At 40.5% G+C, this 12,964-nt stretch overlaps 1 protein-coding gene across 2 annotated transcripts in view; it reads left to right on the top strand.

Moving 5' to 3' along the window:
• LOC132380015 (transmembrane channel-like protein 7) overlaps positions 1 to 12,964 on the top strand; it is a 64,935-nt gene that overhangs the window by 34,399 nt on the left and 17,572 nt on the right. For both annotated transcript variants that reach the window (XM_059948469.1, XM_059948470.1), the window contains 2 exons: positions 426 to 580; positions 11,959 to 12,082. In XM_059948469.1, the coding sequence (XP_059804452.1) occupies positions 426 to 580; positions 11,959 to 12,082 (279 nt within the window). The remainder of the gene's footprint in view (positions 1 to 425; positions 581 to 11,958; positions 12,083 to 12,964) is intronic.

Raw genomic sequence — 12,964 nt, 5'->3', positions numbered from 1 at the left:
AAATAGCTACAACACACAATTTTTTGCCAAAAACAATTGTAGCTCACTCCATAGCTGTAAGAAAATCTTGATCCATTTCTCAAAGTTGGGCTTGCGGCCCTGTAGACCTAAAGTGACCATTGAGTTTCTTTGGCTCCAAAACTCAGATGAGAGAAGGCAAGGGAACCTACAGTGTGGCTATAACACCAATGCCACTTTAGTGTTTTAGTCTTCATTTTCTTTGATCTTTGCCTGAATTGGCTATCCCTTTCCCAATGAAATTTTAATTCCCCTTCCATTGGGTTTGTGCCATTTGGAATATTGGAACTCTGAATCAAAGTGATCTTATATAAGGATTTGAAAACGTGGAGGACTAGTACCACTAGTCCTGGGAAAAGTTATAGCTCCAGGTATCTATGTATATATTAAATCTTTCTTTCTCCTAGCCGGGGAGATTTGCATTTATCACGGAATTCTTCATGGAATATCTTCCATCTTTAATCCTCACCCTTAACAACATTCTTCTGCCATACTTATTTTGGGTAATTATCCGATATGAAGAGTATCCACCAAACACTGAAATCAATTTGATATTAATCAGGTAAACCCTCTATCTGCTTTTCTTGACAATTAAATCTGTGATTAAATATATTTTACTAATGATGTGACTTTTGGGTTAATAGGTTAATTGGTCGCTTTGTTGTGATTAGGCAGGATCGACTTGTTGGACCAGAGGGCGCAGTTACCATGCTGTAACACTAAATAAAATATTGTCAGTCTGAGACCCATTTGGCAGAATCTTAAAAGTGACTGAAAATGCAATGAGTTGTACTTTATATATTGGGTCTATTCTTTAAAAGTTTGTAACAAGTCATTTTTTTGGTGCAAATATTATCCAATTAATTTCATTTTGGATACCATGCTTGTATCATTCGCTTCCATGATGGTCTAAGTCATTTGGTTTGGAACATGTAACACTTGTAATGAAGCAGAATAACTGGAAATTAGTTATGGAATCTGAAATTCTGTGAAGCCTAAATGGGATTAGCAGGAATAACCTATATACTCTTGGAAGTGGGTGGTGTGATGGATCTGCGGTGCTCCTTTCCTTTCCTGAAGGTCACCCTTCGGCAAGATGTAGTATCTGCTTAGCTACGTCCCCCTCCCCCACCTCAATCAGGGTCACGTGAAGTTGTATGAGCAGCTGGTGCATATCACAAATCCTGGTTATGTGACCACTCACACCAGCAGACAATCTCAAAAGAGGATTGATAATGGCTGGGATCAACTATGTTGTAAAGACGCTGCCCAGAAGAAGGCAATGGCAAACTACTTCTGTAGAAAAATTTGCCAAGAATGATCATGCTCACAGAAAGACCATGATTGCCATGTCATACGATGTGCACATAATGAACAAACTCTAAGAAGAAGGATCATTAGCTTTAAATTAATTGGTAAAAAGATCAGAGGGAATTTAAGGAAGTTTTTTTTATCTAACATGAAAAAATTCTCTGCCTGGTAAAGAATTTGGTAAAGAATTCTCTGCCTGAGGGAATGGTAGAAATAACCACATATTTAAAATTTACTGAAGAGCCTGAGCCCATAAGGATATAATTGATAGCTTTGAAATGGGAGTGATCAACAGCTCAACTTTTGGATAGTATGGACCCACTTGGATGAATGGCCTTCTGTGTTAAAACTTCCTGTAATATGTGAACTCTGTGGTCCCTAAGTGAAGCTACAACACAACAGTACTGAACGGAAAAGAAATAATTTTTCCACAGAGCATTTTATACACTCAGAATGTTCTCAAATGCTTCATTACTAATGAATTAATTTTGAAAGTAATTTAGTGCCATAATGTTGATAAGTGTGAAGAACAATTAACTTATAATAGTGCAGTTGTTAGATAAATATTGAAGAAGATGCTGGAAGAATTGTATTACTGCTCAGTTAGCAGTAAAGAGGTTTTTGTTTTAACATCTCATGTTAGAAAGTGACATGTAATAATTCAGCACCCACTAGGTCATGCACTGATGTGTTTGCCTAGATCTTTAAATTCTAAAAATGATGTTATGAGGGGAAGAAAAATTATCAACAAAAAATAATACAGTTATTACGCAAGTGTTAAAAATTTCAAGAATATCCAGCTTTTTGCTGGCCAGAGTAAAAGGGCTTTTGGACCGAGAAAGTTCTAGGTAGGATCCCCTGCATATGTTGTTACTCAGTCCTGGTTGGGGTAACAAGGACAACTCTTCAATTAGTCCTGACGAACAAATGGGTTGGTCTGAAATAGGGTGGAATGGAAGAGGTATTCAATGAGACAAATTGTGGTGGTACTGGCTGAAAAGGTGGTATCAACTCATGAATAAAACAAGGAATCAGAATCTGATTTATTATCACCAAAAATTTTATTATCAAAGTAAATTTATTATGAAAGTATGTATATTTCACCATTTCCGGCCCTAAGATTCATTTTCTTGTAGGCATATTCAATAAATCCAGAATAGAATAATAGCCATAATAAATTAAATATAAGAGTGCACCAACTGGGTGTTCAACCAGTGTGAAAAAGATAACAAGCTGTGCAAATAATAAAGAAATAATAATAAATAACTAAACAATAAATATTGAGAACATTTGATGAAGAGTCCTTGAAAGTGCATCCGTAGGTTGTGGGAACATTTCAGTGTTGAGGCAAGTAAAGTTGAGTGAAGTTATCCCTTTTGGTTCAAGAGCCTGATGGTTAAGCGGTAATAACTGTTTCTGAACCCGATGTTGTGAGTCCTGAGTCTCCTGTACCTTCTTCCTGATGACAGCACTGAGAAGAGAGCATGACCTGGGTGTGCGGGGTCCCTGGTGATGGTTGCTGCTTTCCTGTGACAATGCTCCATGTAGATGTACTCAACAGTGGGGAGGGTTTTACCTGTGATGTACTGGTCCAAATTCATTACTTTTTTAAAATCTGTTCAAGGGCATTGGTGTTTCCATACAAGGCTATGATGCAGCCAGTCAATGTAGTCTCCACCACACATCTATAGCAGTTTGTCAAAGTTTTAGGTGTCATGCTGAATCCTCACAAACTCCTGAGAAAGTAGAGGTACTGTCTTGTTTTTTCTGTAATTGCACTTATATGCTAGGCCCAGGACAGGTCCTCTGAAATTATAACACTGAGGAATTTAATGCTGCTGACTTTCTCAGTTCCTAAACCTTCGATGAGGACTGGCTAATGGACCTTTTGTTCCCTCCTCCTGAAGTCAATAATAATCTCCTTGGTCTTTCTGACATTGAGTAATGAGTTTGTTGTTATGGCACCACTCTGCCAGATTGTCAATCTCCCTCCTATTGCTGATTTGTCATCACCTTTGATTCGGCCAATAACATTGAAGTCATCAGCAAACTTGAAAATGGAGTTGAAGCTGTGCCTCGCCACAGAATCATAAGAGTACAACGAATAGAGTGGGGGCTAAGCACACAGCCTTGTGATGTACCTGTGCTGAGGAAGATAGTGGAGGAAATGTTGTTAGCAATCCGAACTTATTGGGGTCTAGAAGTGAGGAACTCAAGGGTCCAATTGCACAAAGAGGTATTGAGGCCAAGGTCTTGAAGCTTTTGATTAGCTTTGTGAGAATGATAGTATTGAATGCTGAGCTGTAGTGAATAAAGAGCATCTTGATGTATGTTTGCTGTCCAGATGTTCCAGGATTGAGCGAAAGGCTATTGAGGTGGCATCCGATGGGGGTCCTGTGTCTCAGTAGACAAATTGGAGTGGATCCTAATTTCTTTTCAGGGAGGAATTGATATGTTTCATCACGAACCTCTCAAAGCACTTCATCACTGTGGATATAAGTGCTACTGGATGATAGGCATTGAGGCAGGTTACCATGTTCTTCTTAGGCACTGGTCTAATTTGAGGCCTGTTTGAAGAATTTGGGTACCTCAGTCTGCCAAGGTGAGAGGGTAAAGATCTCCATGAACACACCATCAAGCTGATCAGCATAGGTCTTTAATACTTGTACAAGTACCCCACCTGGGCTGGATGCAGTTCATGGGTTCACCCTCCTAAGGATGCCCACACTTTGGCCTCGGAGACTGAAATCACAGGATCATTGGAGACTGTAGGAGTTTGTGATGGTTCCTCCATATTTTGATAGTCAAACCATGCATAGAAGGCATTGAGCTCATCTGGAAGTGAAGCCCCGTTGTCACTTGATTTTACTTTATAAGAAGTGATAGCCCTGCATAACTGTTGAGCATCCTTCATTGATTTAAGTTTAGTTTGGAATTGTCACTTTGCTGGTGACATGGCTTTTCAGAGATCATACCTAGCCCTGTGTAACTTTCTTGGCTACCAGATTTGAATGCCTCTGATCTAGCCCTCAACAGATTGCAGATCTCATAGTTCATCCAGGGCTTCTGGTTGGGGAAGACCAAATGATTTTGTGGGGACACACTCGTCTACAACTGATTTTATAAAGTCTGGGACAACCACGGTGTATTCATTCAGATCCACAGATGAGTCCTTGAACACGGCCCAGTCCACCAACTTGAAGTAATTCTGTAGCTATTTCTCTGCTCCCCATGACCACCTCATTGTTGTCCTAATCTTTAAGGCCTTGCTCTTTAGCCTCTTGCCTGTATGCAGGTCGGAGAAAGACAGCCAAAAGATCAGTTTTCCTGATATGTGATCAGGGCATGAAGCAGCAGGCATTCCTTATCTTAGTATTAGAGTGATCTAGTGTATTGGGACCTCTGGTGTTACAGATTATATGCTGATGGTAATGGGCAGGATTTTCTTCAAACAAGATTTGAAATATGTCAGGATGGACTGTTTCTCTTTTGGACATGGCATCATGTAGTATCTCAAACACTTGATTATAGTCGGTCATTAGCAGTAGGTAAACTGGAGTCATGATTATGGAGGAGAACTCCCTAAGTAAAAAGAATGGATAGCATTTGACCATTAGGTGTTCAACATCAGGGGAACATAGGTTCGACAAAACTGCCACATTGGAGCATCACCAAGAGTTTATCAGGAGGCACACACCTCCACCTTTTGCCTTTTCTGAAAAAGTAGTTTGGTCTGTTCAGTGAATTGAGAAGCCCTCTGGTCTGACTGCTATATCTGACATGCTGGGAGAAAGCCACATCTTGCTCAGACATAGAACATAACAATCTCTCATCTCTCTCCGATACAGCAAACTTGCCCTCAGGTCCTCAGTTTTGTTCTCCAGTGACTGCATATTTACTAACAAGATGCTGGGTAGAGGGAGACTCATCCCTCTGCATTTCAGCCTGGTTTGGATCACCCTCTCTCACCTTGCCTTGTTTCCAGCTGCGATGATGAGCCTTTTTCCATTTATAGGTCCCATGCATGCTTGGTCCACCAAGTCATTCAGAAGATCTAAAATCTGAAGATCATTAAATTGATTTAAAAGTGCATTGCTTAAAGGGAAATTAAATGCTGCAGATTGCAGTGAGAGCAATTCAAAAGAAATATACTTAGAAGTATTGCATGTAGCCTGCAGAATGTCACCATGGTTCACAGGCACCATCTTGCATCTAGCAGCTTCCAGATGCATTAAAAAAAAGCAAAAATGTCTAGCTACATCAGAAGGATAGACATGTTTGATTGCACAGTGAATAACTGGCTCATGTACGTTGAATTAACTGAGCAGTATTTTGAAGCCAATGAGAAATGAGTACCTGTTTTGCTGAGTGCATCGAGTATAAGGCATACAGTTTGCTTAGAAATTTGACAACTCCAGCAAAACCATGAGCTTTGCTGATATCATGAAAGTAATGCAGGAACATTTATAACCAAAACCATTGTTGGATGCTGAACTCTTGAGGTTTTATAAGTTGAATCAAAAGGAAGGGGGAGTCCATTTCAGCGTACATGTCAGAGCAGAAGAAGTTGTCTGAACATTGTCAGTTCAATAATAGACAATAGTGCACTGAGAAATTGTTTAGTTACTGAAAGTAGATCAATACACAAGACAAAAGATATTTTTGGAAACATTTCTGAACAGAAACACTTCAGCAAAGTGAACTTAGCTGAGGCCTGCCAACAGATGAAGATGGAAGAAGAGTCCGAAGTGTTTCTCACCATGAACATCTGCAAAAGGCTTTATTGCTATAATAGATTTAGCTGGATGACATCAGTGTTATTGGTGAGAATGACAAGGATCATCTCCAAAATCTCAAGACAATGTTAAAAAGATTATAAGATTATGGGCCAAAAAGCATGACACAACAATTGTGAGTTCTTTAAACCAAACATCACTTACTGAGGTCACACCATTGATGCTAAGGGTTACACAAGTGTGCTAAGAAAATTCAAGCAGTGCTGGATGCCCCAAGACCAAAGGACATGTCACAGTTGTGGCCATCTCTAGGATTTGTCAATTACCACAGCAGTTTCCAGTCAAACCTGGCTACTGTGCTCCACCACTCGAACTCGTTACTATAGATCAGGAAGAAATAGCAATGAACAAAGCAGTGTGAAGTAGCTTTCATAAAGATAAACGTGATGTCAGACAGTGTACTCAGATTATGATCCCTATATTTCTGTGAAGCTTGCTTTGGTATACAAACCCCATTTCCAGAAAAGTTGCGATATTTTCCAAAATGCAATAAAAACAAAAATCTGTGATATGTTAATTCACGTGAACCTTTATTTAACTGACAAAAGTACAAAGAAAAGATTTTCAATAATTTTACTGACCAACTTAATTGTATTTTGTAAATATACACAAATTTAGAATTTGGTGGCTGCAACACACTCATCAAAAGTTGGGACAGAGGCATGTTTACCATTGTGTTACATTGCCTTTCCTTTTAATAACAATTTGCAATCATTTTGGAACTGAGGATACTAATTGCAGTAGATTTGCAATTGGAAATTTTGTCCATTTTTGCTTGATACAAGACTTCAGCTGCTCAACAGTCCGTGGTCTCCGTTGTCTGATTCTCCTCTTCATGATGCGCCATACATTTTCAATAGGAGATAGATTTGAACTGGCAGCAGGCCAGTCAAGCACACGCACTCTGTGTCTACAAATCCACGCTGTTGTAGCCCGTGCAGAATGTGTTCTGGCATTGTCCTGCTGAAATAAGTATGGACGTCCCGGGAAGAGACATCGCCTTGATGGCAACATATGTCTCTCTAAAATCCTAATATACGCCTCAGAGTCAATGGTACCTTCACATACATGCAACTCACCCATGCTGTGGGCACTGATGCACCCCCATACCATCACAGATGCTGGCTTTTGCACCTTTCGCTGATAACAATCAGGATGGTCGTTTTCATCTTTGGCACGGAGAACTCGACGCCCGTTTTTTCCGAAAACTAACTGAAATGTGGACTCATCTGACCACAGCACACGGTTCCTCAGTTTTTCAGTCCATCTGAGATGAGCTCGGGCCCAGAGAACTCGCCGGCATTTCTGCATAGAGTTATGTATGGCTTCCTCCTTGCATAATATAGTTTCAAGTTGCATTTTTGGATGCAGCGATGGACTGTGTTAAGTGACAATGGTTTTCCGAAGTACTCCCGAGCCCAGGTGGCTGTAATTGCCACGGTAGCATGATGGTTTCTTAGGCAGTGCCGCCTGAGGGCTTGAAGATCACGTGCATTCAACAGTGGTTTCTGACCTTGCCCTTTACGCACTGAGATGTCTCTGAATTCTCTGAATCTTTTCACAATATTATGTACTATAGGTGTTGAAAGACCTAAATTCTCTGCAATCTTGTGCTGGGAAATGTTCCTTTTGAATTGATTAATAATTCTCTCACGAATTTTAGCACAAAGAGGTGAGCCACGACCCATCCTTGCTTGCAAAGACTGAACCTTTGATGGATGCTACTTTTATACCCAGTCATGATACCTCACCTGCTACCAATTAGCCTGCTTAATGTGGAGTCTTCCAAACCGGTGTTACTTGAATATTCTGTGCACTTTTCAATCTTATTTTAACTGTCCCAACTTTTGTTGAGTGTGTTGCAGCCATCAAATTCTAAATTTGTGTATACTTACAAAATACAATTAAGTTCTTAAGTAAAACTATTGAAAATCTTTTCTTTATACTTTTGTCAGTTAAGTAAAGGTTCACGTGAATTAACATATCACAGATTTTTGTTTTTATTGCATTTTGGAAAATATCCCAACTTTCCTAGAAATGGGGTTTGTAGAAGCAGTCACGTCACATGTTATGAGTCTTGGAAATGAACACCCCATAGCCTTTGCATCACATTCCCTTAACACTGCAAAAAAAAAATGTACACTGAAATTAATGGAAAGGCCTTGAGTCTGGTTTGCCATGTAAAGTGGTTGAACCATGGAAGAGAGTTTACTCTCATAACTAGTCATTAATCACTAACGTACATTTTCAAACTACAGAAGGATGTTCCAGGAACAGCAGCAGCATGAAAGCAGAAGTGGGTTCTGATTCTTGGAGGACACAATTACAAGAATGAATTCAAGAGCGTGACTGAGCATGAAAATGTGGATGGAATGCTCCATTTATCGTTGTAAAAGAAAATACGTGGAAACATTTACAAAAGAGGACACTCCTTTAGACGTACTCTCATTAATGCAAATTGAAAATCTCCCTATTATAGCAGAGATGATCCAAAAGGAAACCAGACTGTCTCAAGTCTACATGGCAATCCAAAATGGCTGGATTCTGCAACAAAAAGTCCAGTTCCCCCATTTTTACCGGTGCCAAGATTAACACCTTTGATGGTGGTTGCCCTGTGTGGGGATTGAGAGTTGTTGTACCATCCAAGCCGAGAGCTAAAGTGTTGGAGGAGCTACATGCTGATGACCTGGGCATGGTTAAAATGAAAGCATTGTCTGGTGGCCTGATCAGCAGATCGAGCAGCTTGCCATGCATTGTGTGGGATGCCAACACGGCCAGAAGATGCCATCTATTGGATCGGCCTGCAATGTCCTGGCTGAGAATAAATGTGGATTTTGCCAGCAAATTCATGGATACAAATTTCTTGGTAGCAGTGGATGCAGCTACAAATTGGCCAGAAGTGTTCCCAATAGCTTTGCACATTGTTGATGTGTTGAGAAGCCTCTTCACAAGGGCTAATGTTACAGAACTCTTAGTCAGTAACATTGAAACACAGTTTGTGGTGGAACGGTTTCAGTCATTCCTGAAAATGAGTGGAATAAGACATATTATATCTGCATCATATCACCCAGCTATGAATGGCTTAGCAGAAAGGTTTGCTCGGAGTTTGGAATGCTGTTGATCTTTCTTGTGAGCTGGAAGAGAGGTTTTCGTGGTCTTTTGCTGGGAAGAGATGAGGAGAGAAGACACGAATGGAGAGAGTTGACAGACCGCCGGACGGGGTGGACTTGGAGGAGCAAGGGTATGAAGGACAGCGACAATCGGAGGAGATTGATGGTGGACGATCGGCTTATCATTGAGCTCTACCATCACACAATAGACTGTTTCATAAGATTGGGCCCTTTTTGGGCTTAATCGTTTAATCACATGCTGTGTACTGTTTGTTTATTCGGGATACTGATTTGTAACAGGTGACACATCGTGCAGCATCCACCCAAACGAGATTTCTGACACTTGGCTGGGCCAGGGGCTGTCACCCCCTATATCAAGCTGCTCGCTGAAGCGAGAGTTACACACTGAACCTAAAGTTTGCCGATTTCCTCCTTGTATATTGTAATGTAGCACACTACACAACCAACAACTCACCTTCTATGCTGTTCCAGAGTCATCTCTTACACTCATGCTCGGATCTTCTCAAACCCAGTCTCTGAAAGAGTTTGCAGGACAAAAGGCTGAGACAAACTGAGGGCTCCTTAAATGAGGAGGTTCGATGTTTCACTCCAGGACAAGTAGTCCTGACGAGGGACTACAGAGGTGGCCAGAGAGGGTACTCAGAAAGATTAAGAACAGAACCTGACCACTCTGCTCCGAAGTGGAGACTGCGTCTGACGTCATCTGGAAATGACACATTGGTCTGCTGAGGAAAGCAGAGTCAATAGTTAGAGAAGAGAGTGGCCATGGCTGAAAAACCCACTTCTTGCAGTCTCAGAGTCAACTCCTACAACCACCACAGAGGAGGCCCCAGAACCTGAGATTGCTTCACAGCCACAAGTCTCACCTGCCAAACAGAGTGACCTCCCTTGTCAGGAAAGAGATTACCCCAGAAGAGTAAGACAGACTGCACAGCGATTAAATCTTTAAGCCTGAATGGGACAACGTAAAACTTACTATGCTGTGAATATCTGTGTAGTAGCTGTATTCTATGGTATACTATGTGTATAAGTTGAGATGCATTCGATATTGAGTTGTAGTTAAGCAGCAAGGAGCATTGTGTATTTAATATTTTGGTAGTATTTGAGTAATATTGTAAATATATTGTTTGATTAAGTATATTGTTTTAAATAATTCATTACAGGTTGCATGTTAAAATAAGTGAATTATCTACACATGACTCTACCATGTGATACATGCACATCTCATATAAAGTATAAACCGAACAAAGACTCGCATCTCTCAGCTCCGTTGTTTTCCTTTCAATTAGCTTCATGTTTTGGAGTTTCAAAACATAACACTTTTCAACCTGTGTTTGATTTCCTCATCACAAAGTATCAAATTGTATACTACATTGGAAGTACAAGTGTATAGCTCCCTCTCCTGGAATGAGAGTGTGTGGCCCTGGACGGTGGGAAGGCATATTTACTGATCGTTACCCTGTACTCCACACTAATTGCCATCTATAACTGTGTACCCGCTAACTTTTAGACAATATGTTCTCAAGTATTTTGGTGCAAAATATTTATCCTGCACCGTTGTGACCGCGGGAATATCAGAAATGGAACTGGCAAAATTGTATAAAATTGCTTACAGCTCTGTTTGGTGGCTTTCATTCTAAAAGCCAGTGGAAAACTAAATACATTCTGGGAACTTTTTTCCTATTTCTATAGTTCATTATCAATTAATTTTTGTAGGTGATAGTTTTTCTTCCTGTCTTGAGACCACTCTAGAAAATGAAAACCCGAGGCTGACACTTCAGAGCAGTATATTTAGAGATGCAACACAGTACAGGCCTTTACAAGCTCAACAAGCCCCCGCTGCCTAATTACACCCACGGAACTAATTAAACTGCTAACCCATACGTCTTTGGAATGTGGGAGGAAACCGGAGCAACCGGAGGAGACCCACACGGTCATGAGCCGATCATACAAATTCCTTACAGACAGGAGCAAGAAAAGAACTCGGGTTGCTGGTTCCGTAAAGTGACCGCACTAAGTGCAATGCTACTGACACTGGTGCGGAATTATAACATATGCCACTTTTTTTACCATGAGATGTTAAAACAAATCCAATAAAAATCTCTGGTATAAATGATCTGATTGCAACATATTAACGGCATTAAGGGTTCAAAAGTTTATTTTATCCTCAAAGTATGCATGCATAATACAACTCTGGTATTCGTCTTCTCCAGATAGCCATGAACTACGGATAAACCACAGGTGCTGTTGAAAGAAAAGACATCAACCCCTCCCCCCACCGTATGAGAAGGAAAAAGAAACAGAATTCGCAAACCCCAATCCTCCCCCCCCCCCCGAAACAAAACCAAATCGCCCATATGGAAAACGGCAGCTGGAACATAAAACCTCAAGCCCCCAACCCCCTCGCTCACACAAAAAAGAACAGCTCGCTCACCCAGAATACGGCAGCTAGAACTTCACAAACCCCACTGCCCTACAACAAAAAACAGTGACAGTGACATCAAACCCCCAACCCCTTTTATATTTAAAACATCTTGTTTGCATTAATATTGGTCCAGTGGTTTATAATATTACCCAGCAACAGAAGATTGTATTTAACAGGACCACAAGAGAAAAGAGAAAAGTCAAAAATAAATGGCCATCCAAAAAGGAACTGATAGCTTCTGCCATATTTAAACTTATAATTCTTTTATTCCCTCCAGGTGTATATTTTTAAGGCTGACCAATCTGAGCATGTTGGTGTTCTCTCTGTGGCAGCAGATCACCTGCACTGACGGGAAAAATGAAAAGGATTGTAAAACCTGCGGTTACAACAAACATTACCAGGTGAATAAGAAGGCACAAATAGTGAATTATTAGAGAATTCAATGGTGCATTACAGGTCTGATCAGGCACTCCTGGACACTTCTGATTTGATTAGTGATGTAAAGGACAGAAAGTAAAAGTTCACATGTGGCATTCATTCTCTCTGGTAAACTCTTTGCAGAACTGGTGGAAACAAGGTCATTACCACTGACCTGAAAGTATAAGGTATAACTTGCTTTGGCATATCATCATGTCACATCATCAAGAAATGCCAAATTGGTTAATAAGGAATGATTCATTTTGGAAATGCAGTTACCTTTATCATGCTAACCAATTGCCCCATGACCAACAGAGATGAATAAAGGGAGCATTCATTAAGAGAGGGCTGCTATCTATTATGTGTGATAACAATCCAATTGTTCTTTAAATTATGTTTTTGGACACTTTACCTGCACTGAAATGGGAGGGGTTGGAAAAACTACCTTAAAGACATAAGGTATTCCTTTACCTCAAAGACATAAGCTCCAATAAATCTGCTCCTTTTAGTCTGCACTGATGTGTTAATCTAGATTGCGTGCTAAAAATCTGTGTGTCCATCAATTGAATTATTGACATGTGCACAATCAGCCTAACTAGTCTATTAATTTGGGATGAAACAGTAGAAGGGTGACAAATAATGGCCACAAGGGATATATCTTTTATATAAAAATAAAGGATATTCTCAAGGAAAAATCTGAAGCTGCGGTCACTAAAGCAGTCCTACGTTGAGTTCAACGCTGACTGGCAACTCCTGCAACACTGCTGCCGCCAGACTGTATTGGTCTCTGGCGTTCCTTTGGGTTCAGCAGCTGCACGGAGAGGGGGAGCCTGCTGCATGGGCAACAGCTTGCCCTCCATGTTGTA

The sequence above is a fragment of the Hypanus sabinus genome, chromosome 23, assembly GCF_030144855.1.
Source record: "Hypanus sabinus isolate sHypSab1 chromosome 23, sHypSab1.hap1, whole genome shotgun sequence".
In the NCBI taxonomy this organism is placed as follows: Eukaryota; Metazoa; Chordata; class Chondrichthyes; order Myliobatiformes; family Dasyatidae; genus Hypanus; species Hypanus sabinus.
This window is presented reverse-complemented; position numbering and strand designations above follow the sequence as displayed.